The sequence below is a fragment of the Heterocephalus glaber genome, unplaced genomic scaffold (genome assembly GCF_053883595.1).
Source record: "Heterocephalus glaber isolate CG9 unplaced genomic scaffold, H.glaber_assembly_v1.0 deba00001564, whole genome shotgun sequence".
Taxonomy (NCBI): Eukaryota; Metazoa; Chordata; class Mammalia; order Rodentia; family Bathyergidae; genus Heterocephalus; species Heterocephalus glaber.
The window spans coordinates 14,747,787-14,775,753 of record NW_028258351.1 but is presented as its reverse complement, the minus strand read 5'-3'; the positions used below and the strand labels follow the sequence as shown (position 1 = coordinate 14,775,753).

At 45.5% G+C, this 27,967-nt stretch overlaps 1 protein-coding gene across 22 annotated transcripts in view; it reads right to left on the bottom strand.

Annotated features, from left to right (window-relative positions):
- The window catches only part of Rap1gap2 (RAP1 GTPase activating protein 2), a 251,824-nt gene that overhangs the window by 21,377 nt on the left and 202,480 nt on the right, over positions 1-27,967 (bottom strand). For all 22 annotated transcript variants that reach the window (XM_087191600.1, XM_087191611.1, XM_021238357.2 and 19 more), the window contains 8 exons: positions 27,573-27,626; positions 24,674-24,757; positions 17,164-17,264; positions 14,816-14,945; positions 12,501-12,656; positions 7,337-7,408; positions 6,755-6,841; positions 5,280-5,414 (listed from right to left, as the gene is read on the bottom strand). In XM_087191600.1, coding sequence (XP_087047726.1) covers positions 5,280-5,414; positions 6,755-6,841; positions 7,337-7,408; positions 12,501-12,656; positions 14,816-14,945; positions 17,164-17,264; positions 24,674-24,757; positions 27,573-27,626 — 819 coding nt within the window. The remainder of the gene's footprint in view (positions 1-5,279; positions 5,415-6,754; positions 6,842-7,336; positions 7,409-12,500; positions 12,657-14,815; positions 14,946-17,163; positions 17,265-24,673; positions 24,758-27,572; positions 27,627-27,967) is intronic.

The following is a 27,967-nucleotide window of genomic DNA, read 5'->3' as shown; positions in this document are numbered from 1 at the left end:
CTCTGTCCCAGAGAGGATTCCATGTAGGAAATAAACCCTGTGAGGTGGTATTTGGTCTGATGAGCTTCCAATGCTGAGGTACAGAGAAGACAAATAAGAAAAGGTTTCAAAAGGTAAATAAATGATGGCCCAAGGCCACAAAGCAGGTAAGAGATGGAGAGTGATCTAGGACCCAAACCCAGGATCCTGGGCTCCAGGTGAAAAGATTCCTGAATTCCCCAAAAGTGGTTCAGATTGAAAATATAATTCAACCCTCTAGTGAATTAATGTTGACTAGAAACCAGGAGGCTTCAGGGACTTCCCTAAAAAAACCTCAGAGGCTGATGTCAGGGAGGACAACATTTCCTCAAATGCCCTTGGTTCTGCTGTCAGAATCAGCGAGGTAAATGGGAGGAGACAATGGAAAATTCTGAGACTGAGCAGGATGGTAGGTAGTTTGCTGATTGAAGAAAACAGGAAAGGGGTGAATCCTAGTCTTCTCATTGCTCAGTAGGTGAAGCTCTCCAAGACATGTGTTGATACAGTGTGGTGAAGGTCCCTGGAGAAGGTGTCATGAGGATGACCTGACACAGTGTGCATCCAACACCTGGCATGAGACCTTCCCACTCAGGGCCAGCCCTCCTGCCCCAGTCTTAATGATAGAGGTGACGGCACTAAGCTCTAAAAATACTTGATTTCGATAAAACTGCCCAGTTTCACATTTCAATCTGATGGACAACTGTATAGATGCACTGGCCTTTTCAAGCCAGGGAGAAAAGTCAGAAAGGAAGAAGAAAAAGAAGAGTGATGGTGATGGGAAAGAAAGGCAGGAGAGAAAACAGGCCTGTGAGGCCTTTGCATTGGCTTTAGGAGGGCTCCAGTGGCCACACGGACTGTCCCTCTCAGTCCCTTGTCTCTCCCTGGCAAATCACACCTTCTTCTGTGCACCAAGCTGTAATCTCACCAAATTTCTAGACCTCTTGAGCCAGTCTATTCAATTATTTCATGTGACTGTCCCTTGCTGTCCTGAGACTCTGCGGACCTTCTAGCTTATCGTCTCTGGCTCCATCACCCTCCCTCAGTCACTATGGTCTCCCAGCCCTCAGCACAGCTCACTGCTTGCCTTTGAATAAGCGCTCCTTTGAGGGGGTGAGGCGAGGGAGATGGCACTGCTTTCTCATTACCTACACATGTCACTTCATCTCCGCCCCAAGTTTGAGCACCAGTTAGTACCACAAAGGGAGTAATTCCTTGTCAACCACACTACTCATCTCCATACAAGTGGGTTTCTGAGTCATCTCAATTTAACAAACTCAAGGGAGAAAAATCAAGGAGATGAACACCAAAGGGGACATGCCTATCTGAATCAGGCAAGTACCAGAGGTAGGGGCTCTTGGAGTCAAAGATGTGAATTTTCTGCCTACTGAGCTTCTCAATCTGGGAGAACTCTGAGATCCGGTGCTCTAGCAGGGCAAATATGAGACAGAAGGTGATCGCTGTACTCACACAGACCATGGGTGTAAACGGTGAGCTGAGCGGCACAAAGCACAAGGCCTGAACTATCCCTCACTCCGTCCCCAGAGGCAGCAGGGCCATCCTAGAACTATAACTTCCTGTCTCTGGAAGAAAAGGAGGGAGCAAAGATGCCAAAGGCTAGGGATTCTGCCCAACCTGCTGGGCTCTATCCACCATCACAGGCACTGCTTGGGCTTCCCCTGCCTGCCAGGGATGTCTGTGGCCTCTCCTGCCACTAGGGGTCAGGTCAGACCAACACATTAACTATCAGAGTCCCTCAAAGGCTGGGAAAAATGATCCTGCTTGCTGTGGTCCCCTTCTGTCTTCCCTGTCCTTGTCCTTGTCCTTGTTCTCCATTCCCACTCCTGTACAATGAGGTCAGTGCAGAGCTGAGCAACTTCAGTGTTTCTAAAAACACAGTACACATGCACTTTATGCCCATATTACATGGATACAACATGTATTGTCTGTCATGTTTCATTACAGATCAGTAAAAACTTGGTGAACAGCTGGCAGGGGCTGAGAATGGCATTTCAGAACAATAGTCTAGAGATCAACACCTTTCAAAGATGAGTGATTTACAGCTCCTTTATAAACAAAACTCCCAAGAAGTCATCCACAGACCCACACACACACACCATGGGCTCCATTTGCAACGCTGACTTTGTACTTTATCTACTTGTCCCACACAAATACCCTTTAATTGTGAGTCATCACTGCTGAAGTTTAGACTTTATCATTGGAAATCTATATATTTTTTAAGATTATCATCTAAGGAAAATGCAAACTTTAAAGGTATTGGTAGAACTGGCAGGTTCCTGCAAATCCCTCCAAGTAGCTCACTTTGAGAAAAGCAGGTCTAGATGTAGGCAAACCAACAGGTCTGTGTGTTATGGAGGAAAATCTCCAATTACAGTCACTGGAACTGAAATGAAACGTGAGGAAGTACTCCGTGTGACATGAGGCACCAGGCAGCAAAACTTAGGCACCCAGAAGGCCTGTTTCTTGGGGCACAAAGCGTTACGGGCCCCTAGGATGGGGAAGGCCAGTCTCAAGAGAGGAGAGGGAATGGACGGCTGCAACGGCTTTCAGCTGAGAATTCTCAGTTATCTGCCCAGTTGCCTGTGAGATGAGGCCTTTGACAGGAAGGAGATAAAAAGCACAAGTTTTCTTCCTAGAATCATTTCAGGCACCACTTTAAGAGGAATCCTGTGCATGTCTTGGTGAACCATATGAGGAATACCAATAACTCTGATGCCGTAGCTCTATGCACGACACCCGAGAAGAAAAGACAAAACTAGAGATGGCTTCTTGAGCTGGGCCAGAGCCTGGCCTGCCTCCAGCTCAGGCCTCTCCACATAGGAAACGTGAAAGCAATATTGAAAAGGATGGGGCAAGAGAATGTGCATTCCCCAGCTGGGAGGAGAAAAAAGCTGATTATAATCATTAGAGCTAAGATGGCTTGCTCTGTGTGACTGACTGACAGTCCCCTCCAGCCCCCACAGCACGACCTTAGAGGCAGATGTGGCAGCAAATGGAGAAACAGGTCTGTCTTCAACCTACAGTTGTGAGGATTTAGGGTTGAACAGAAGAATTCCCTGGATTATTGGCTCAAAGATGAGTCATGAAAACGTCTTGAAGCAACTCCTCTCTAGGAAATCCCTTTTGGAGTTTATGTCAGACACTCTGGAGTCAAACATAGATCAACTGCCACTCCTACCAGACACAGGGGACTGGACAAAATGGTTTCCGGCTGCTGTCCTTTAGACCTGCCACCTATATTTAGCTGGAATATCTCATCTCCTGGACATTATGGACAGAGTATCCATAACTTAGAAGCTTCTCCGAGTTGTGAAAATATTTGAAACCTGAAAAAAAACATTGTTAATTTTGAAATACAAAAAGAAACCTGCAAAACTCAAAAGCAATAAATGCTTCATTAAGTGTGTACAAAGAACATCTTTATGTGAGCTAGTCAACTGCAGCTCAGCTCTGGTATTTTCATACAAATTACATTTGCTGTAAGATATGGGATGTTGATATGCTTCATGTGAGGAGAGGTGGAGCCTCCAGAAGAGTCCAAAGCCTTGAAGGCCTCTAAGTGGTCCTGCTTGTCTGCCTCCCCTACACCCATGCCCATTTTCCTATTACCAGGTCTTCTATTTAACCCTCTCTCAGCTGGGCTATCCTCCCATATTCCTTTTCTCCTTCATCCCTCTTGCATTTTGATCCCCCAAGATTTCTCCTGTTTCACCCTGGTTGCCACTGTCTATCAGGACTAGAACAGATGCCCCAGGAATCTCCCACCAGTCTGGACAAGCAGCTCCCCCTCCCACCCCCACAAGGAATCTTAGCAGCTGGCTCCAGGGAGGCCAACAAGCTATACCCATCCATCTGGGCAATGAGGGACTGACCCCAGGCCTGCCTAGGCCCAGGCCAACACGGGTGGGATCTTCAAGTCGGAAACTGGGAGGGGTTATCAAATAGCTGTTAACAGCACAAGCTCTGGAATCTGGGAGACCTGAATTCAACTCTGTCTCCAGGGTGACTGGGGACAAACTATTTAGTCTGAGTCTTAGCTTCTTCACATCTAAAACTATGCCCGTAATCATTAAAAGCAAGACTGAATTATTATACCAAGAGTATTATACCCATAGTAACAGCCTTCCCCACAGGGCACTGAGGATAGTTGGGAGATTTATTTAAAACAGGATAATGTGTAAGCTCTCACTTTATTCAATAACAGCTAATACTGTGGGGCATTCACTGCATTGCAGGCAATATGTACTCTCCTGGCATTATTTCAATGAATTCTCACAACTCTGTGACAGAGGCCAAATTTATCATCCTGGTGTCATTAGCAAGAAAACTGTAACTTAGAGGCTTTAAAGACCTTGTCCAGCACCCTGCAGAACTGGGATTTGAAATCAGGAAGATCTAAACCTAACCCTAATCACTATGGGCCCCACATGGTAGCCTGATTAACCACTCTCAGATGAGCAATCCAGAGAACTTTGAGCTAAGAATCAGCCAACCTGTATTTGAAACAAGGCTCTACCTCCAAGGCGTAAGGTCTTGAGAAGTCCTGTGGCCTCTCTCAGCCTGTTCCTGCATGTTTTAGTGGAAATAACAAGAAATAACCATCCAGCCAACTGCCAGGTTCAGATCAGATGCTGGATATATGTGCAGTGTGGACCAACAAGTACTAAGCCAGCACACGACAAACAATGTCTCCCACACCAGTTCTGTCACTGTCCAGGCTCCACTTGAATACTTCCAGAGACAAGGAGCTCACTGCTTTCTTCAGTCCCTTTGCAAAGCCCAAAAGGACTTGCTGGGACTCTATCCCACCTACCCAGCCAGGTCTCCAGGTCCTTTCCAGGTGGGACAAATCACTGCAGCATCCCATATGAGCTTCCAAGAAGCCCCCAGGGCTTGTGTCCCTGCTCCTGCCACCCTTACCTGGAGTCCACCCCAGCAGAGAAGGAGGCAGGTGACAGCAGTGACATACTGGTTCCTCTCTCACCAGTGCCTATCCCTACTTCTCAGAGTCTCAGGCTAGAAGGAGGGAGGTAGAGGGTGCTAGAGATACTGTTGGCTGCTCTAACCTCTCATGGTGCCAGACCACCCTGCCCTCTCCAAATACCTGGGATGTTCCTACTAGTCCTGTCACCTAGGACTGGCCCTGGGTTCTAGGCTTGGGATCTCAGGGACCTCAGATCACTTCCCTTCTTTGTCCCACCCCTCCCTGACACAGCAACCCCCCATTACCACTATATCCATACCTTAAAAGACTCCAGAAAGCCCCCGTGACCCCCATTCTCAAACTTGTCCTCCTCGGGGCCCAGTCCTAGCATGGCCTGTGTGTGCATGTGCAGCTCATCATGAAGGTTGTCCAGGAGGGCGGCCCTGGTCCGGTCCTGGAAAGAAAAAGGATACAAGTGGAAAAGCTGGTCCTGACAGCAGAGCTATGCCTCCTCCTTGAGGCCTGAGGGCTGCTCTTCTGATACCGCATCCCTGGCACAGTGTGAAGCCAGAGCGAGACTGGGCTTCATGCTCACAAATGCTGCTGTTAATGCAAATGCTCTATGCTCAGCCCTCTGCTCTAGTCCTTTTGCCCCTTCTCCCTCGGCCATTCCACCACTCACATGGCTTTGCCCTAGGAAGATACGCCCCCATTCTTTGCCCAAGCTCCACATCCACATCTTTTCCAACCAGATTTCTGCCCAAAGCAATACATGCAGCCTCCAGGGGTCGCCATTCACACATACCAACAAGAGCCATTGCAGCAGCTGGGCCTTGGCAGGCACCTCAGAGAAGCAGGTCCTAACAAAACTGTCTCCCAGCCATCTCCAGGTCACCAGAGCTGTCCTGGAATCCCATTTGTCCCCACACTTACCCCCAGGGGTCCATCATATCTAAATCATTTCCTCATGTAAGCCTTCATCATCTCTCTTGGGCACCTGTTAAGTGCTTCTAACTGGCTACCCTTCCTGCTTTTCTTCCCCTTCAACCTGTCCTCTCCACTGCTGAGTAAGCCCTCTAGCATGCAAATCAAATAGTGTCTTGCCTAAGAACTTTACAGCACCAATGACCTTCAACTTACAGGCCTTCCTGATCTGCACTAACTGCCATCTACAGCTGAGCTTCTACCACTCCAGCCCCCTGAGAAGCCTTCTGTCAGGCCACACCAGGCCCTTGGGAGCTCCCTCGTGGAGTCACACTCTGACTCTGACTGGCCTTTACTCATGCTATTGCCATGCCTGGAATAACCTTCCCCCACTCTTTCTTCCTAAAAACCACTGGACATCGAAATTCAGCAGCTCATAAGCCATCCCCTCCAGGAAGCCTTCCCTAAATAGACTGTTCAGTCTCCCCTTCCCAGGCAGAAGCAGATACTATCCTCTGAGCAGTGCTAGCTCCATCATGGCCCAGAGCTGGAACGCCATATTAAACTGTATCTGCAATAAGGTCCCCTCCACTAGCCTAGGAACTCTATTATCTTGCTTATCCCTATATCCTAGGGAACAGAACAAGACCTGGCACATAGTAGGTACTCAATGAATGACTGGTGAATGGCTGGCTAGACCTGGAGTCTAGAAGGAGTTTCCACAAGATGAAAGAGTTCCCATGATCAACACAGGGCCAAGGGTTTACAGGGGCAAAGTCCTCCCCGCAACAAGCCCTAAGGTGAGACCCTGCCCCAAGGGAGGCTGGTTAGAGCAGCCTGGAAGAAGACCTTGAACACTCATGCTCTCACCTCCAGCTTGGCAAACTTGTCCGACTTGCAGCAAGCATTCTCCGCATTGGTGAGCTTGGTGAGCAGAAACTCCCTGAACTCCGGGCCCTGCAACAGATAAAATGGCCCAGAACTCCCCCACCCTCCATTGTAGCCATGAAGACCTCAGCCACAGCAACAAGATAACAGAAAGAAGGTCTGGGCGCAGACCTTGCCATGTGCTTATTTCTAGCCCAGACCAGGCCCGTCTGCTAATATGTCAACATGGAAGCAAGCTTCCCTGGTCCTGGGAAATCCCTCCTCCATAGTGGCACTTCCATAACTGGAGGAAGTGCTTGCCCAAGGCTTCACAAAGGGGCATAGCATTAAAACCTTTCCTTTAGCAGGAAGGTAACCCAGCATCAAACACCCCTCCACTGTGGCATTCTGTTGGGCCAGACTGGCAGCATGAGGAAAGGTAGGGAGACACAGAAGTAAAGACATTCCCCTAGAATCTGCAAAAAGGCTTCCCTGATGTTCCCAGCCCAGATTTTGCCCCAGCCCAACACTGCACTCAAGTATGGAAACTTATGGTCTTGGGAGAGGAGTAGAAGAGTTTCTTACCTTCTGGAAAACAGGGGGGTTGGGCAGAGGGGGACCGAAGGCAGGCACATCTTCTCGAGCAGTGACAGAGACCTGAACAAAACAGTCACATATAGGTCAGAAGGAAAGAGCCATTCTTGTAGCAAATTTATCCACCTGCTCCCCCACCCCCTTCCCAGAATACAAGTAAAACACTTCTGTGAGCATCACCAGCACAGGCCCTGAGCCACTGCCCCTAGAAGTGGGGCTGGACGGTGTGGAGCCATGTGTATCCTCTCCTCTGCCCTCCTAAAGGCCAGAAGTAAGTTAGGCAAGATGCTGACCAGCAGCCAGGACCCTGATAACACAGAGCATGTGCCCAAGGGGATGTTATCTTATTACCTCGTGTGATCGTGATGTTAATCTCACAGAGAAGGCACAAGATTATGATTACCCTTATCTTATGGATGAGGAAACAGATGCCCAGAGACATGGAGTGAGCCCCTCAAAGTCATGAAGGTGATTAGCCACAGAAAGGAACAGAGAATCCTGACCTCTCCTGTCCCAGCTCTGGGGTTCTTTCCCTACCACACTGACTCCTGAACCTGGCCACACACAGACACTTCTGGTGTTTAAAAAGTAAATACTTATTGCATAGGAAACTTTGGGTTCCTTGGAGCTTTTGCACAGCCAGGGGACCAGTGTCCAGAGGCCTCATCCCACATACAGGGTTGGTCAATCTGGCTCAGGCTTGAACAAACAGAGCTCCAGGGTCTGGACTAGGGTTTTAGGGTGGAAGGCATCCAGGCTGGGGGCAGCATGACTGAACTATGGAGTGAGAGCATTCAGGTGCTCTGCACGGGGGTCACCGGGGCCAGGAGCAGGCCCTCCTCTTTGCACACCTCACCTCCTCTCTGCATGGAGGCGCCCGGGTTTCACCTGTTCCTAGTCTATGAGGCTGCAGGCTTCTATGAGGCTGCCCGCTCCCTTCTTCCAGCAGCTGCTGACGTGACTGGGCCCTGGCCTGCTGCCATCTTCCCTGCCCTGTAAAGTGGGTCAAGGAAGAGAGCCCGCCAGACCGGGTAAGCAGGCAGCCCAGAGCAGAGCCAAGGAAAGGGCCTGCCAGGGTCCAGAGGGGAGGAAGCCGGAGAGAGTCAGTCAATACAGCCTTTCTCTCCCCTAGCTCGAGGCTGTCTACACAGCAAGATTGCAGTGCCGACTCAGGAAATGGTGTGTGTTGGCTGACATGATTTCTGGCTGGGCTCCAGCTGCTGAATGCAGTTCCCTGCCACCACCCACTGTGCACTGAGGGCCCATGGCAAGAATTCTATCCATGGAGCCAAAACTGGGGGTGGGGTGGGCTGCTAAGCAGCAGTGACCACAGGCATCTGGGACACCTGAGACAAAGGACAGAAATGCGCCCAGCTGTTTCCCCCACCCACCCTCTTCCTTCTGAAGCCTGCATTACAGTGATCTGTGCCAACAGGGTAAGTGGCTTCAGATGTACACTTAAATCCACACAAGTCTTCTGGCCAGAAAATCCCACTGCAGCAGCCCATCAGAAATGCAGGGGCCTGGGGCCAACACCCTCCTGGTGATATCCATTCATCTTTTATCCTTGTCCTGTTTCCCTTTCTGACCGCACTCCAATGAGGCAGCCAGGCCTTTGTTCCTTCCTTTTGGGGATGTTCGGGTTGCTCCTGAAAGCAGAAGTTGCCTGAACACAGCCCCCTATCTTCCTGTTTCTAAATCTAGTAAGGGCTCTGAGGAGTGTTGGCAGCAGGTGCTCTCAGGGAGATCATCTTCATGACTGGAAAGCAGAAGGAATGTGGGCATGGGGCCCTGAGGAAGTACCTAGGAGATGGGGGACCTGAATGCTAGAAACCTGACCAAGTCCCCAAGCCTGGTGTGGCCTGCCACGTTATGTTAGAAGACCATGGAGGGTTGTCCAAGCAACAGCTAAGTCATGGTGGGAAGAGAGCAAGCCCTCCCCCAGGGGTCTGCTTCATAGAAGATTCCTGAACCCTTGGAAGGACCTCAGGAACAGGGCAGGGTGATAACCCAAGATGGGGAAGGAGGAGTCCTAATGATGGACAAACTGAAATTTTCTTCTAATCTGGCCAGATGGGGACTAAATTCCTACCTGAAAAATAATCCAATGTGACATTTCCTGCACGCCTGGGTTTGTGCAACCAGTTTCCCACCTGCTCCGATAGTGCCAAGGGCAGATCTGGGCAGGAATTCTAACTCCACAGACCCCTGGCTCTGTGGCCTCAGGCCTTACACGACCTAAGCTCTCACCCTCAGTGTTCTCCCTATAACAGCAGGGCTCACCAGGCCTGAGAGGATTCAAAAAGACTGTGCTTCTAACACAGTACCTGGCTCAAGCAAGGGGGAGTCCCCATCACCCAGTGCCTTTTTACTTTCCCTGCTAATCTGCATCTAGTAAAGGGCACCTAAAAATCCAGCACTGCCCTCAAACCACTTCACAATCCACACATACACACACACTCTCTGTCTCAACTCCTCCTTCCCCCCAGCAGGATGTCAGGCTGGAAGGAGCTCACGGGTAATCTAGGCCAACTTCCTCATTTTGAAAGGATAGAAACTGAGGCCCAGGGAGGGAAGGAATTGGCCCAGAGTCACAGAAGGACAGAGGTAGGGCTAGGACCAGGCTGTTTAGGGCCCTTCACTACACATTCCACCCTCATCCTTCCCTCCTTTTCTTTCCTGTTGTTCACTGACCTTAGTAGAAGCTTCCTGGGCATTGCTCAGGCCCTGGGGAAATCCTACCCCCTAAGCCTGAAGGGGTCAGCTAAGGTTCTCTTTCACCAGGATCCCTGAAGGATTTAACCAGATCCTTCTCACAGTCTTCAAATCACTAGTACTGCTGAGGTGGGGCACTCTGGGGGGTGCCTTTGAAGGCTGGTCTCCCGCTCTGCCCTCTGTCTCTCAGGCTCCAATCCCACCTGGGTGCCCGCCTGACAGGTGGTGTGCAAGGCCAAGATCCCAGTCCTGAGGAGCCAGCCCTGCTTTAGTGCTCCCCAATACCTCTCTCAGGACCGTACTTTGCCCTGGACTCCAGGCTGTGGTTTGGAAGACTACATTTTCAGCACCAAAGCTGGAAATGAGTAGGGCTTTCTGGACCACTGCTATTTCTCTAAATGGGTGCAGCCCTCTGCTAAACTCCTGGGAAAGTACAGAACCCAGTTAGCTGAGATCTATTTCCTCTAAGGAATAAAAAGCAAATACTAAATGTGCATACGAGCCCTCATTCTATCAGCAGATGAGCCAAGCAGACGACTGCATGGCATGGTCCAAGAGTCCTCCTATCAGCCCACTTTACTTCAGGGCTCCTTCTTGGTAGCTCCTATATATACTGTTAAGGTGACTATTTGTGCTTTCCAGTGGCTGGCTCCTTTGTCCCTTGTCTGGGGTCAGCGAGGCCCTATAGGTAAATTGTGTGTGTCATTTTGTTGTTTCCCAGCATGGTGTATGGAACCTGGGAGGTACTGGATGAGGAAACTTGCCACTTCCACCAACAAATTAACCAAACAGCCATGAAGTGAATGCCCACTTTAGCCCAATCAGGTGACCCCCTAAGACTGTTTGATGCCAGAGGGACACAAAGATGTGTATGCAAAGAAATCAGCTCACCTCAACAGAAGGGATTTATTGGGATTTTTTTGTTTTTGTTAAGTCTTGCATTTAAAAGTTGATGTGAATTTTGTACTGAAAACGTCTAGGTTTGTACTCATGTAAGAGTAAGATAACCAAACAATACCAAAATGGATATTTGAAAATGGCCATTAAGTACTACTGCTCAGAGAACCCCAGGAATTAGCCTGGGCCTAAGTGATTATCCAAGAAATATTTCCAGGCTTCCTTGTCTCCCATTATCAATGACAGGTTCATTTCTCTTCTCTCATAGACTCATAGAATGGTAGTTCCCAATAGTTTGTGGACCAGGAAGCCTTTTGAGAATTTGATCTCTGGCCTGTCTACCCAGGAAACACAAAGAAGCACAGAAATTTGCCATTTGGTACCTACTTTAAGGGGCTAGAGACTACTTAATATTCACCTACAAACCCTGCCTCAGCATATTTCCCTTGGTTCCCTGTCCCTCAAACCACAGTGACACAGAAAATCTGCTGCCCCAAAGCCCCTCATGCCCCAAAGCCCAGGGTTGCCCCTCGTGGAGAAGAGAAAGGGAAGGTTAGGAAGCAAGCATTAGGAATGGGCTGGATAGGCTGGGGATTTAGCTCAGTGGTTCCACCACCTGCCTCGAAAGCACAAGGTCTCAAGTTTGATCCGTGGTACCAAAAAAGAGAGAGACAGAGAGAGAGAGAGAGAGAGAGAAGGAATGAGCTGGTGGGCACTTGCAGGACAGGAGGCTGCTCTGGCTCTAGCTCATCAGAACTAGTGAGGACTGTGAGTCCATCTGCTGAGCACTTTGTGCAAATTATCTAACTTATTCTACATATATCCCCCCATTTATATTTCTTTTTAAGAGAAACACCTGTGTTATTATACATATTACTGGGGTTCTTTCTGTGTGATGTTTCCACACAGGTAGTCACCATGCACTGAGTAAATCTGATTTCATTTTATCCACCCTCCCTTTCCAACACTCTTCTCAGCCTTTATTAATCGCTATTTTCCATTCCAGTCAATTTTTTCCTACATGTCTTAGGAAGAAAAACTGAAACTCACTGGTCAGGACAGTAACACAGGCCTTGCATCCTTGCCTCACTGATGCCCCACTGATCATTTTTCCAGAACAGCCAGACCAGAAGACTTGCCTGGGGCCAGGATCTGCCAGGCCCCCACCCCTCTTTGCACCATAAGCACTTCCCTTTGTTTCCTACTACCCTTCCTCCTCTCCCCTTTCCTGACTTTCCTCTCCACTCTCTCTTCTTTCTGTCCTACCAATCTGCCTTACTCTAGCACATGCCATCCTCAGATTCCAAATATGACTCCCAGTACTTCTGGACCCTTGATGTAGATACTACCAAGCCCGGAGGCACTGCAGGATGGATGAGACAACCTTGGAAGGTGTTTTCACCAAGAGTCTAGCTCCAAATCCCAGGAACCTGACAATTCATGGGAACTCCAATACTGTTGACAACTAGTGCCCTTTGCTACCACACAAGGTGCAGGAAGGTATCTAGGCCCACAACTTCCTCCAACAGGGCCTTCTCCTTACCTTGTAGGATGGAATCTCTGTGCCTGGGCTCTCAACTTGCACAACTATGTAGGCATGTAAGAAATTGGAGGCAATCATATCTGGGACAAATGGAGTGTTTTCTTCTTGGAAGATGATGGCCACAATGTCATTCCCAATGTGTCTCTTTCGCTGGAGCTACCAAAAAATGTTCTATTATTACAATCCAGTTAGGAATATCCCGAAAATAGAAAAGATCTACACAGGAAATTCACCATTATTTTACCTTTAAATATAAACCCTGGAACTCTGCGACCTAGCTCTCCAGGGAGCTGCTTCTTTCAATCCTTGGACACCACCAAGAAAGAAAAAAGGGGGATGATGCCCAAGTTGTTAGGCAGCAGCTAGTGAGCATGTTACTGAGTTCAACAGTGTGTGGAGCCCTGACTCAAAACCTGGAGAGAATATTTAAAAGATGAACTGGGTCTTGCCCTGGGAGTTCCTGTAATTGATCTGGGAGGAACACAAACACAGGAAGAGTCACCTGAGAACACTAACAAAGCTACCAGCCAGCCAGCGCTAAGTCAGCTGCTACACATGAACTGCCTGGCGGCTCTAGGGATAGAGAGGAGGGCAAAATCAGAGCAACTCCAAAGTCTTCCTGGAAGAGGATACGGACGTCTGAGGGAAATAGAGATGAGCAGGGATGAGGTCAGGGAGTGGATCATTCCATTAGAGGACAGAAGAGCCATGCTTAGAAACGATCATGTCACCTGACTGGGAGGAGACAGGTTGGAGACGCACTATCCCAAGCAGTGCCAGGAGCTTTTGCCCATAACCTCAGACACCAAGCACCTCATATGTACAGGGAACCAGGTGATTCTGATCACAGGCATGATTTCAAATTTAAAGCCCTTCTTTACACCAGGTCCTAGTGGCTTCCTGCCCATGCATTTGTTCCTTTATTAAGCACCTACTGCAAGTAGGCCCTAGGCTTGGCTCTTTCCTGTTGAGTTTCTCATATACTGAGCACTTGCTGTACAGTAAGCACTGTGCTGGGCACCTTTTATGAGGACTGTCTCACTTACTGCACACACATCCTCCTATTTCTTAGGAAGAGAAAGCAAATGTTTATTCAGTCCCTGCCCAAAGTCAAGCTCTGTACTTCCCAATTAACATAGGTCAGGCTGAAGTGGCCCAGAGAGAACAAGCCACATGCTGGGGGAGCAGATAAGGGGGACTGTGAGGTGACAAAAAATAAAGATGAGCCACTGAGAGAAAACCCACTTTGGGCTACAAAAGCAATCCTGCTCCCATTTGTTTCTAGGACATTCAGTAGTTATTCGAGAGCCAAATCATAATCTTGTTTGCCAATTTCCTTTTTTCCTAAGAAGCCAGCCATTATGTTTAGTTTTATGCCTCTGCTCCCTCTCCAGTCTCCAGAAACAAATAGGTCCCAGTTTGGGCAAAGGCCCATCTGCCCTCTTGTTTTCCCAGAGACAGGAAAGGGACAAAAAGCAAGGTGGGGCAGGCAGTGTTGAAGCTACCAGGATCAACTTCAGGTTTCAGAAGAGCCTGGCCCTGCCCAGGGGTAAGCATGATGTGAGGCTAGAGAACAGCAAACATGGGAGAAAGCAGACAATGCTGGAGACACAGGTCTCACCCGGGGTCCTCGAGTCAGGGGCAGGCTGGATTCCTGCTGACAGGCAGGCTCTGGGAGAGATGAGGCTGTGACAAACCGGCCACGTGGGGGTGGGGAGATCCCCGTGCCGTAAGAGCTGCACAGCACTTTACCAGCAGAGAGGCAAAATGACTAGTGGGCTGGACAGGGAACAGCTGTTATACAGAAACCAGCCACGTGTCACTCATCACTGTAGAAGCCCTATATTCAGAAACTTCTGACAGGTGCTGACACAAGTACTAATATCCCCACTCTACAGACAGGAAAAATGAGGCCACAGGATAACCAATTTGCTCAGAGTCACACAGCCCTAAATGCTCAGTGGCTTCAAGCCTCCATCCACAGACCCTGTCATGTACCCTGACCATCACCCTATGTGCTCATGACCCCAAGATCAGTCCCAGCTCAGCCCCTAGTCAACTGGGAAACCTTAAGAAGGGTTTTATTCTTTTGGTACTGAGGGTAGAACTCAGAGCCTCAAGCAGGCTAGGCCAATGCTACACCGCAGACCCTTGCCCATGCCCTCAAGGGTGTTTTAACTGCTCACCCTGGGCTGCAGTTTCCCCTGGGTCAAAGTGGGAATAACCCAGTTTCCTGCTCAGTCCCCACTCCATCCTGCACTAGGCCACTGCACCTGCCATGCCCCAGGCTCCCAAAACACCCCCAACCAAGTTACCTGCTGGATATCGCCCTCAGTGAAGGGCAGCTTTGTGGAGACGTGAAACATGATCTCCCGGTCTCGAAATGTCGTGTACACTGACTCCACCCCTGTCTGTCCGTGGGTCACATCCAGGCCTCCTCGGAAACTGGGGAGAGAAAGAGTGAGGTGAAGTGGGCAACGTGGTACTGCCTTCTCTAAGGATGTATGGCAGGCAGGTGGATGAGAGAAAGGGGCAGAGCTGAGAGCAGACAAGAGCACAAGATAGGGAAAGCAGGAAAATGGCTCTGAGTAGACCGGCCCTGGTGCCCTAACGATGAAGCTGGTATTTAAAAGTCAAAGGAAGAACCTCGATCTCAAGCCTCGGCTGTGTCCCCTCCATACTACCAGTCATGTGGCTTTCCAGTCATGTGGCTTTCCATCCACAATTACAGACAAGTGCCTTTCCAGTTGACAGTGACAAGGCTGGACACAGGCATTTGCTCTCTGTAAGGCCATATCCAAGTCGAGTCCAGAGCCAGAGCAACCAGTCACTCTGCCGGACACTCGGGAGCCCCAGAGGGATATCTGGAGGCAGGCAGGGAAGGTGACAGAGGCTTTGCTTCCACCCAGCTAGTCCCTGATGTGGAGGCCCAACGGTAGCAGCACTGAGGAGGGGATATGGAGGGAGGTGCCTCCTCGAAGGCAGGAAATAAAAGCATGGAAGAACTGGCCAGGCCTCCAGGGTCTGTCCTTTCTGCCTTTACAGAAACAGAGCCACCAGCTCCACACCACATTCCTCAGCAAGGGCAAGAGGAGGCAGATGCAGATTCCTTCCAGAAAATGAAATAAACCAGGATGGCATCACACACCCATAATCCCAGACAGTCAAGAGGCTAAAGCAGAAGAATGGCAAGTTTGAAGCCAATCTACGCAACTTAGTGAGATCCTATTTCAAAATAAAATTTAAAAGGGCTGGTGATGTAGCTCGGCACTAGAGCACTTGCCTAGCATATGGGAAGCCCTGGGTTCAATCCCCAGTACTGCAAAAAAAAGAAAAATAACTGAAATAAGATGAACCTGGGATGTCAGAACTTCAGCACTTAATACATGCCCAAAGTACGCTCAGCCCAGCATGGCACAAAGGATGTGGGATGGGCAGCAAGCACTCCAGGTTCTACTCCTGCTTCTGGCCCTGAGTCGGCACAGGACCTTGGTTGTGGCCATGTGTGACATTATCTTTTATTATTATCTTTTATCTCCTTTTTTACAGATGAGAAAGCTGAGCCTGGCTAAGGTAAAGTCACTTGTCCAAAATTCTTGAGTGATAAGCAGCAGAGCAGTGATTTTAACTCAGGTCTGATTGACTAGACAACAGTGGTAAGTTGGAAGAGACAAGAAGATGGAGGAAGACAGGAGAAGATAAAGGACAAGGAAGCAGGAGAGAGAAGGAAGCAGAGGAGGAAAGCAATTACTATACACCTACTGCATGCCAGGCAATTGGGTCAGGTACTTTTCTTTTTTTCACAGTACTGGGGATTGAAGCCAAGGACTTCACACTGAGCTATTCCCCATGCCCCCCACCCCTTTTGATACAAGGTCTCACTAAGTCACCAAGGGTGGACTCAAACTTTCAGTCCTCTTGCCTTAGCCTTCTAGACTGTCGGGGTTGTAGGTGTACACCGCCATGCCCAGCTGAGTTAGGTACTTTTACACTTAATGTTAACTCCTGTTATTTTGGCTTCCAAAGTTGGGAAGGAGAGAGGTGAGAATTCTAGAGATGGCAGCCATGAGCCAGCCACCTAGGGCTGGCCAATCTGAAATAAAATCAAGAGCCACAGTCTTCTAAGCAATCACCCCAATATTCTCTCATTTTCTCCACTCTTTTTTCCTCCAGTCCCAAATTCTATCTTTCTCCCCACCTAAAGGAAAACAGACTGTTGTATGAATTCCTGCCTGTGGGGTTTTAGATTTGCATGAACTCTTAATTACCCATTCCTTGTATATTACCTAAATTAGGTCACTTCCTTCCAAACTACACATGGTTCTCTTTTGCCCGGCTGGTGAGTGGTAGAGAAGATGGATTCATTTCACTTTCAATCTGAGCCAAATGTAATTAGGAACGCAAATCTCAGGTGGAGAAATCTCATCACGTCAATGTCAATGTCTTTCAGACAATCTGCCACACGGGATTATCCCCTGGACCACTGATTCTTTAGGAATCCCAGTAAGGGAGTACTGAGCAGACACTGAAAAACAGTCCCGTGTTCCATGTATGTGTTTTTAACTCTCACAAGCTCTCTTTGTGAGGACTGAGCTGTCTGCCCTGGCCCTTGCTCTTAGGGTCTCATCCATGGAGCTGCAGCCATCCCTTGGCTAAAACTCACCCTTTAAAGTCCTGCAGTGTGATTGTGTCCCCCAGCAGGTCCAAGAACTCCTTGAAAGCTGGGCTCTCTTCATTGTTCCAAAATAGTTCCTCCTCTAGTGTCTGAAAAAGAAATAGGAATGGTGCAGGAATTAGAACACACCTTGTTGGTGCCAAGGAAAGAAATGGAGTTGTCCAGATATATGATCCTTTTCTTCCTTTTTCCCTGTCTCCCAATCCATTCACCATAGCTGACCTCAATTGAAAGAAAGGCTAATGGTGAATCACTCAATAGAGTTGGGTCCTCAGGGATCACTGAAGAGGCCTGTTTGAGCAAAGGTCAGTGCCAAAGGCACAGCTGAAGCAAAGCACTCTTAAAGACTTAATGTCAAAAACATAATCCATAAATGAAGAATTGACAGTTGGACTTCCAACAAAACATTAGTAAACCCCCAAAACCACAGTGAGACTTCACTTCACACCCACTAGGATGGTCGTAATAAAAAAGAAAGACAATAACAAGTGCTGGTGAGAAGGTGGAGAAACCAGAACTTCCACACATGGCTTATGGATATGTAAAATGGTATGGCTACTTTGGAAAACAGTTCAGCAGTTCATTAAAAGGCTAAACACAGAGTTTCCACAGGACCCAGTAATTCCACTTTTAGGTATATACGCAGGAGAAATTAAAACAACTGTCCACACAAAAATCTGCACATGGTCCAGGGATTTAGCTCAGTGGTTCTGGCACCTGCCTTGCAAGTGCAAGGTCCCGAGTTCAATCCCCAGTACCAAAAAAAATCTACACATGAATGTTATTAGCAGCAGCACTCTGCATAATAGACCCAAAGTGGAAACAACCCCAAATATCCATCAATTGGTGAATGGATTTTTAAAATGTGATATATTTGTACAATGGAATATTTGACCATAAATAAGAAATGAAATGCTGATACATGATACAACTCCGAAAACAGTTAAGTAAAAGAAGCCAGAAACAAAAGATCCTATATTATATGCTTGCACTTGTAAGAGATCCAGAATAGACAAACTACAGAGAGAGAAACCAGATGAGTAGTTTCCAGAAGATAAAGTAGTTTCCAGGAGATAAAGGAGAGTGACTGGTGGAAGTTTCTTTGGGGAATGATGGAGATGTTCTGGAATTACATAGTTATTATTGTACCACTGTGTGATTTCACTACAAACCACTTTATGGAGATACCATTCACATACAACTGACAATTTCATGGTATGAGAATTATAGATACCTCAACAAAGCAATTATTAAAAATATTTAGAACAGCAAGGAAAAAATTTAATTAGGATATGGTCAAAAGACATGAACAGACATTTTACCTAAGAAGATATAGAGATGGCTAATAAGCATATGAAAAGATGTTCAACATCATTTGCAATTAAAGAAATGCAAATTAAAACCATAATGAAATATCACTACACATCTAACAGAATGGCTTAAATTAAAAAAGTATTGATAACCCCAAGCTGGCAAGGATGAAGAGAAACTGGATCACTGTTAAACTGACTGTGGGAATAACCACTGAAGAAAAGACTTTGGCAATTTCTTACAAGATTATACATATAATTACCATAGAACCAGCACTTGTGCTGCTAGACATTTATCCCAGAGAAATAAACACCTAAATAAAACCAAAACCTCCATACAAATGTTAGCAATAGCTTTTTTAATAATATCCCCAAACTGGAAACAAGCCATATGTTCTTCAATGAATAAATGGTTAAACAAACTGGTACAGCCCTATGATGGAATACTACTCAGCAATAAAAAGTAACTAGTGCCGCAAATGTGGATGAATCTTCTGAACAGAAAAAGCATCCCAAAAGGTTATATATTACACAATTCCAGTTACATAACATTTTGAAACACAGTTTTTGTTTTGTTTTGTTTTTGGTACCGGGGATTGAACCCAGGTCCTTGCACTTGTGAGGCAGGCAGTAGAACCACTGAGCTAAATCCCCGGCCCTTGAAACAAAGTTTTTGAAGTTGGATAACATTAATGTTTGCCAAGGGCTGAGGACTAGAGTGAGGAAGGGTGAACAGGAGGGAATCAAGGAGGTTATCAAAGGAAAATACAAGAAAGCCTTGTGGTGGTAGAATTCTTCTTTCTTGATTATGGAGCCTATACATGGATAAAATGACATAGAATGAAAAGTACATTGTAAACTAAGAAAATCTGAGTATCTGTGGATTGTATCACTATTGTGCTACAGTTTTGTAAGACATGACCTTGGGGAGGAAGTAGGTAAAAGGTACATGAGATCTCTCTGTATTATTGCTTAAAACTATGTGTGAATCTACAAACACCTAAAACTAGAAAGTTTAACAATTAAAATAGAACAGTAAGCTGAAAACAGTGGCAAGCTATGCAAACACTGGTAGACTTAAAATACTGATCATCCTGTCTAATCAACAAGCTCACCCCACAGTAGCAGAATCTGCAACTAGTTAAAGGCTTTACAAACACATGAATGATCTGCAAAAATCCATGGGCTGAAATGAATGGATGCACACAGAAATACTCCAGTTCATCCAATCATACAAAGTTTCCAATAGGAGATTATTTGAAAGGCTCCTAATGCCTTATTTATTTATTTTCTTCCCATGCTGGAGATTGAACCCTGGGCATCACTGGTGCTGAAAGGGCACTCTACTGCTGAGCTGCATTCCCAGCCCCACTTATGCCTGCTTTATAACAAGAGCAGACCTCAGGTTCCAACCCTTCAACAAGCAACAAAATCTAGTAGATTTCCATAGCTTTACTTTGGTTTTTAATAATTTTTTTTTTTTAGAATTAGCTTCATTTTGTGGCAAATGATACTGAGTTAAAGGAGTAATTCAGAATTTCCTTTAAAAATAAATGCACTAGGGACTGCGGGATGGGGCTCAGAGGTAGAGTACTTGGCTAGTATGCATGAAGCCCTGGTTTCCATCACCAGTGAAGTAAACTAAATTAGTTAAATAAATACACTTTTACAAAACTTTATAAAGAAGGTAGTAGTTAATAGTATAAGTGTGACAAAAATTGATACCAGTTTGGGGGCCAGGGATGTAGCTCAGTGGCACCATGCCTGCCTAGCAAGTGCAAGGTCCTGAGTTTGATCCCCAGTATCACCAAAAAAAAAATGCTACCAGTGCCCTATGGTGGAACAAACATTATGACACAGATCTTGAATGTTGGCTGTGGATCCCTCAAGTTCAGAAAACACTGCTTTCTCCTGGGGGTCTGCAAACTATGGCCCATGGTTATCTGGCCTGCTGGGTTTTTTATAAATATTTATTGCAGCACAGTCAGGCCAACTCATTAACATACTGCCTGTGGCTGCTTTTGCACTACAAAGGCAAAGAAAAGTGGTTGTGATAATCAATGCACACAAAGTCAAAAAAAATCTATCTGGCCCTTTACAGAAAAAGTTCACTGATCCCTGGTCCTTAGCATGCCATGAAGCCACTGCAATTCATAAGCCATTGGTAAATTTCACAAGCAGTTCTAGCCAAGCATCCTGTCTTCCCCAGGTCATGAGGTGTAAGTGTGGGAGAGCTGCAGTCTGCATCTTCCACTAGGAAAACAATCCAGTCTATGTTCTGAGGTGTGTACCTCTTCTCCAGGATTCACACCCAGCCTAGAATTATTAGCTTTCTCATTATTTTTATACAGGTCTTAGATCTGACCATGCATTCGGGGGGGGGGGGTCTTAGTCATCACTGTATCCCCCACAGTGCCTAACCCAGTACATGACAAACTAGAGGGTTAGGTGAGGCTTATTTATATCCAAAGACCAGCATAGGGCTTTTATGAACAAATATTTCTATTAAATGTCCCCCAGTTGTAGGTTTGCAGCAAAACAATAATCTGCACAGTTTTTTCTAGAAAAGAATTTTATCTCTCTAGCTTTTCCCCCCACAGGAGCATCAGGTACATAAACAACACACAGATTCTCAGACTTGGATGGTTAAGGCTCAGTAATTGTAACTTTGCTGGAACACTGGATTGTAATCACCTTAGAAGATCTGCTTTGGTAAATTTCACAAGCAAAGAACTTTAATCAGGAGGGGTTATATCAGCCAAGCTGTACAAAATCAAAATGTAATATGTGAAAATAATTAGAGTGACTATCTGAATAATCTCCCTTAAATTATAAGATCTATTCAGTGTTGGTCTTTCAGATCCTAAACTCTTCACGTAATTAGAGTGCCTTTCAGCACATGTGTGCCCCTTGTGGTCTAATATCTTTGGACAAGAAAAGCAGCTATTATCTAGTCAAGAAAGACACTGTCATGAAGAAGGAAAACACAGATAATATTGGACAACACTAGTAACCTGTCATTAGCAGGGCAAAAATTTCCATTCCTTCATTAGTTCTCATAACAGCTGAGTGTATTCATACAAAGTCGCTATGCTAGGCTCTTGGATAATACAGAGATGAAATGGGTGTGGAAGATTCTTCTCATAGCACCTGGGTGAGAAGACATGAATGTGTTTGGCTGACCACTCTGCTAAGATGTTAGTGTTCGTGGTGGAAAAGAGATCGGGAAGATGGGAAGTTCACAGTCAAATAAATAAAAAACACTGAGTTCAACGAAACTATAAACAGGTGTTGTTCACTTTGGGGCTTCTTAGAAGGCTTTAAAATGTTCCTACGTAACCAACACCCCTCTCCTGAGTCATCTGCTCACAGAATACCTTGTTAGATAAATATCTCATGGAATCACACTTTGAGAAACATTATTTTGTTTCTTATATATTTTTATTAGTATATGTTTGTAGTACATGACGTTTACATTCGTTGATGGGAGTAGGTAAATATACTTAATAAATCTTAATTCTTTTTATTTCCCTTTCCCTCCCATCCTTACAACCTCCTCCATCTCTAGATCTCCTTCCCATTTGCAAAAGATCTTTCTCCCTGTTTCCTACTGCCTATCTTTTACTTTGTTTTTCAAATTATTTGCCCTTTGAGTTTTTTATATAAGAGAAGTTATGCAATATTTAAGCCTGTGTGTCTGATTTATTTCACATAACATTATGGTCTCAAGATGCACCCATTTCCCTAAATATGACTCAAATTTATCCTTTTTTTGAGGCGGCATAGTGCTCCACTGTGTATAAATATCACATTTTCTTTATCCATTAATCTGCTATTGGATATATAGGCCAGTTCCAAGATTTAGCTATCAAAAGTAGTACTGTTATAAACGTGCTTGCATGTATCATTGTGGTATGATGTTTAACTCTTCTGGGAAGATAACTAAGAAGGAGAATAGATGGATTGAATGGAATTTCTGGTTTTCATTTTTTGAGGAATCTCCTGTTTTGCATAGTGGTTGTCCAAGTTTACATTAACTACTAACAATGTAGAAGAGTTCCTTTCTTCCCACAGACTCACCAGCATCTGTTATTGTTTGATTTTTTGATGGTAGCCATTCTTTCTGGAGTAAGATGTTGCATTTCTCTGATGGCCAGAGATGTTGAGTATTTTTTCATGTATTTATTGGCCATTTGTACTTCTGAGAAGTGTCTATTTATTTCAGTTGCTGAATTTTTGATTAGGTCTTTCATTTTAAGTGGTCTGATTCTTTTGAGTTCTTTGTATATTCTAGGTATTAGTCCTCTGTTAGAGGAATAGCTAGTAAAAATTTTCTCTCATTCTGTAGGTTGTCTCTTCCCTCTATTGATTGTTTCCTTTACTATGTGGAAGCTTTTTAATTTGATATAACTCCATTTGTTGATTCTTGATGCTATTTCTTGTGCAACTGGAATTCTACTTAAAGTCTTTTCTTATGCCTATGTCTTCAAGAGTTTTACCTATTTCTCAGCAGATTGTTTCTGTTTTAATATTTATGTCTTTGATCCACTTTTATTTTATTTTGGTACATGGTGATAGATATGGATCTAGATTCAATCTTCTCTGTGTGTATAACCAGCTTCCTGGCACTATCTGCTAAAGAGGCTATCTTTCCTCCAGCATATGCTTTTGGCTCCTTTGTCAGAGATCAGATGACTTCATGTGCCTGGGGTTGTTTCTTCATCTTCTATTCAGTTCCATTGATTGCATGTCTGTTTTTGTGCCAGTACCATGCTGTTTTTTATCACTGTAGCCTTGTAGTGTAACCTGAAATCTGGGATTGTGATCCTGTCTCCTGCTTTTTGTTCTCCATGATTACTTTTGCTATTCTGGGTCGCTTCTGGTTCCGTATAAATTTTAGGATAGCTTTTCTAGTTCTGTGAGGAATGCTGTTGGTATTTTTATTTGGACTGCATTAAATCTACCTTTAGTTTCGGTAGTATAGTCATTTTGACAATGCTGGCTCTTCTTATCCAGGAATGGGGACAGCTTTCCATTTTACCATGTCCTCTTTGATCTCCTTTTTCATAGTACTATAGTTTTTGTTATAGAGATCTTTCACTTCCTTGGTTAGGTTAATTCTTTGTTTTGTTTTGTTTTTTGCTACTGGGGATTGAACTCGTGTCCTTAGCTTGCGAGGCAGGCGGTGGAACCACTGAACTAAATCCCCGGCCCAAGGTTAGGTTAATTCTTATGTACTTAATTTTTCTTGATGTTATTGTGAATAGTCTTGTTTTCCTAATTTATTTTTCTGTGAGTTCATTATTGGTATACAGGAACACTATTGATTTTTGTGTGCTGATTTTATATCCTACTATATTGCTGAATTTGGTTATTGATTCTAGGAACCTTTTGGTGGAGTTTTTTGGGTCTTCTATATAAAGGATTATGTCATCTATACATAATGATAATTTGACTTCTCCTTTCCTATGCATATCCTTTTTAGAGAAATATTATTTTGGTCAGCTAACTCCAAGGCTTAATTTGTAAATAGAGTACTACAAGAGGCAGAGGAGGGAAGCTGTGATGTGCTGATAAATTCTTTAACAAATGGCTCTAACAACTGGCTCTATAAAGCAGGAAACAGAAACTGCGGTTTGTCAATTTTCATAGTATAAATACTTCCATGGCTGATTTCAAGCCACTAATATGATGTCAGTAAATGCAGAGTTAGGGAGATGCACACAATTGGCTCCAGCACACCACTGAAGTTTGGGGAGAAAAAGCTAATTCCTGGCTGAGAGAATGGGAGAATTTGAAAGTAATTTAAGCATAAGCTACTCTCTTAAGCATAAGCTACTATCTGATCCCTTGACTTAATTTACTTTTTCTAGTGACTGACAGCCCATAGATAAATATACGCTGAGATAACCAGGACGAATAAGATTTTTACTAAGATAACCAGGAAGAATCAGATTCTACAGTTTAAAAACTACACTACCATTTAAAAGACTTGCAGACCTTTTTGTAAAAAGTAGCCTTCCTTGAAGATCCTGCCATTGCCAGTCCAATTCATACTTAAATGTGACAGTTATATTTAGATTGTTTAAGAATATAGTTCAGGACTCCTGCCCTGTGGATAGAAAGATAAGGAGTCCTCAGTGAGAAACCATAGGACACAGTGATCAATATGGAGTCATGGTGCTTACCTGCCTGGCTTTCTGATAAATGACCCCAAATTTGAATGTGTTGTTGACGTCATGCTCATCATAGGACACAATCATTTGAGAGGCCTAGAAAATGTGGGGAAGAAAAACAATCAAGATTGTTGTTAACTTGGAGACAAGTAAAGAAGCAAATGAAAGAAGAAGTGCCCACTTGGGTACAGAGTGTGTTCCCCGTAAGAGATATCTACACATATGAGGGAGAGAAAGAGACAGGATACAGGTTAGCTAGTTCCCAATACCAGGGCTTCTCCACTAGTAACCCCCCCACACACATCATCCATTCTGTTCCCATCCAAATGTCCCAGACACAGCTTGAGCACACAAGGAGTCCAGTGAGACTCATGGAACTAACCTTACCCCAGTATTTTATCTGTCGTGTAAAAAGTAAAGCCAGAACCTCAAAACTGGCCAGCAAGGATAGCTCCAGTTCTATTTCCATCTCTTCTCAGAAGTATAATTCTGAGCAGGTCAATGCTCCTGTCCAGACTTAATCCTTTTATCCATAAAATGAGCAGTCTCTAAAGACAAACACACCTAATAAGATATGCAAAGACAAAAAAGAAGCCTGGCCATTGTTTCTAACTAGAATGCCTCATAGAGTTGATGTTTGGGGGTCAAAAAAAATAAAGTCTAGCTCTGAATCTGCTCCTTTTACCCATGTAGCTTTGAGTGAGACACTTAATTTCTCTGGACTTCAGTTTCTTCCTCTATTAAATGGAAATGTGTAGCTATGAGACCAGTCGCATAAAGTACTGAGCACAGAGCAACTATCATCTTCTTCTTCTTCATCATCGTCATCATCATCATGATGTATGAACCTCCAGGAAATCAGAGGTGACCAGCTTGTTAGGTGCTGCTGGGATCCTTCTGTAATAAAAAGGAGGGATCCAACCATGTGTTCTGCTAGCAAAGAACAAACCAGGCATGACTTGCTGGCTGGAATATGAGGCCCAAGTTAGCTTACTACTCTCTGCATATTTCTGTTCTCAGCTGTCTGAGGGAATGGACACTTCTCAGCACCCCCAGCAAGAGCCCTGCTGGCTGCACAGAAGCCCTTCACTTCTGCCTGGATGAGTCCAAGGGGAGGATCAGCTGCCCTGTCAGGAAGAGGCACCAGGCCATGGAGACCTTCCAAGCAACATTCTAAACTGCAAATTTCTAAAACACACACACACACACACACACACACACACACACACACACACACACACACCTCGGCCAGATTAATATCCCAAATGGTCTTAAACAGTAATGGATGTTTTCAGATATAGAAAACATGAAAATACAGCTGCTCTTCCATTATTCCCAGGTCTGGAGACTTTCCAAGTGATAGAGCCATGTAGATGCACATCACTGGGTTCTCAGTGAATAGGATTTGACAACAAAAAATGCCAAACCTATAGTTCAGTTAAATCTTTATGATGGGGTTTTAATGTGTGGTTAAACTTCACTAATTAAGCTTTAATTATAAAAGAGGAAGGAAAAAATGGAAATAAAGCTTTTGTATATAGGGAGGGGAGGGGGCCTGGGGGGAGGGGAAGAAGGGGAAAAAAGAGGCAGGAAGTATTATATACAGGCCCACATTCCCTATAATGAGTGTTATCATTATGTATACCTAAAATGTACCCATAAATATTTTGCTATAAAAAATTATTAGGCCGGGGATTTAGCTCAGTGGTTCCACCGTCTGTTGTGTAAGCACAAGGATCCAAGTTCGATCCCCGGTACCAAAAATAAAAATAAAAAATTTTAAAAAATAAATAAAAATTATTAAAAGAGGTCAGTCTGAATAATAAGAAACGTTCTTGGGCATGCAGCACATTACTGGTAGTGTCTTCAGGCACTAAAATGGCTAAAAGAAGCGTACGGGAGAAGGACTTTTTAGGAGAGGCCTCTGCTACTTAGCAGAGGGATCAATAGATGCTTTGGAGTGTGTCACACCCAGTCATTGTCATTTAAGGCATTTATTCCAGGGGTCTCTGGGTGTTTCACCAGGATGGGGGCCTCTCTTCCCCACCACACATTCATCACATAGTCCCTGGTTGTCAGTTAGAACTTGGGGCATGGACACAGCCAGCCCCAGCAAGCCTCAGCTGCCGCAGCACTGGCCACAGCGGGAAGGCCAGAAGCACAGCTCTCCCTCGGTTTTCTCCCTCCAGATCCTGCAGGCTCAGGAAGCAGCAGTCAGTTCGTGGGTCTTTTCCTGTAGCCAATTTCAAACAATTTTCCATCCTTCGGTGATTTAAGTCCTGTCATGCCATAATTGTTCTTGAGTGCATTTGTTGGTTTGTTTCATTATTATTGTGCTTCTCCCGACTCACACCCCCACATCAGAATTGGAGTCAAGATCAGGCCACTCCTAAGAAAACCGCCATCTGAGAACCAGCCAGTTTATTAACTAAGGCCAGCAGGGGCTTGTAAGACCTCGGAGCTAAGGTAACATGGGCACCAGGGAGTGGAAGTCTGGCCTTTTACTTCTTAGTCTGTGTCCACCCTCGTTACCCTAGCCCTCTATGACAGCAGAGTGGATCTGCACCAGCTCCCAGTGACAGAGAGACTCATGCCTGCCCCAGCACAGGCCTCAGAGAGGTTCGACTTTGGTGAGGTAAAGAAGCAACCAAACTGCTACCCTCTGCCACCTTCACAGCAAGCTGGGGATCTGCTCAGGTAGGCTAGAGACCCAGGCATGCTGAGGATGGATTCCCAGTGGACCATTTTGTGAAGAAGTGGGCAGGGAGAGAGGGAGAGGTTTATCATGGAGACCCCAGAAAGCCCCACCATGATCCAGAGAACTCCCCATAGAGCAAGCCATGGGTGTGCAAATCTACGCCAAGCTGCAGAGCCCTGGATACCAGGAAAGGGGGAGCAAGAAGGTCCTCACCTTAGGGTACAGGACAGGGCTGAATTTCAGCCCCACAGCATCATCACAGAAGGCCTAAGTAGGAAGAGAAACACATAGTTCAGGGGCCACATCTGTGGAATACATCAGGGCTCCTGTGCCCACCAAGAGAAAGCAGCATGGCAGGGTGAGAAAGGCGGGGTCAGGGGTCTGGGATTGAATTGTAGCTCTGCTGCTCACTAATGTATGCCTATACTAGTTAAATAACCTTTCTGGGGCTTCCTGATAAAGGGGGGTGGCAAACCCTGAGACTGATCTCCGCTCTGATCAGTAAACAATACCAAAAAGCCAGCCTACCCCAACTCCCACCAAAGATACTTGGCACAAATTCTGTTAACATTCCTGTTCCCAGAGTGAGGACCCAACTCACTCCAGCT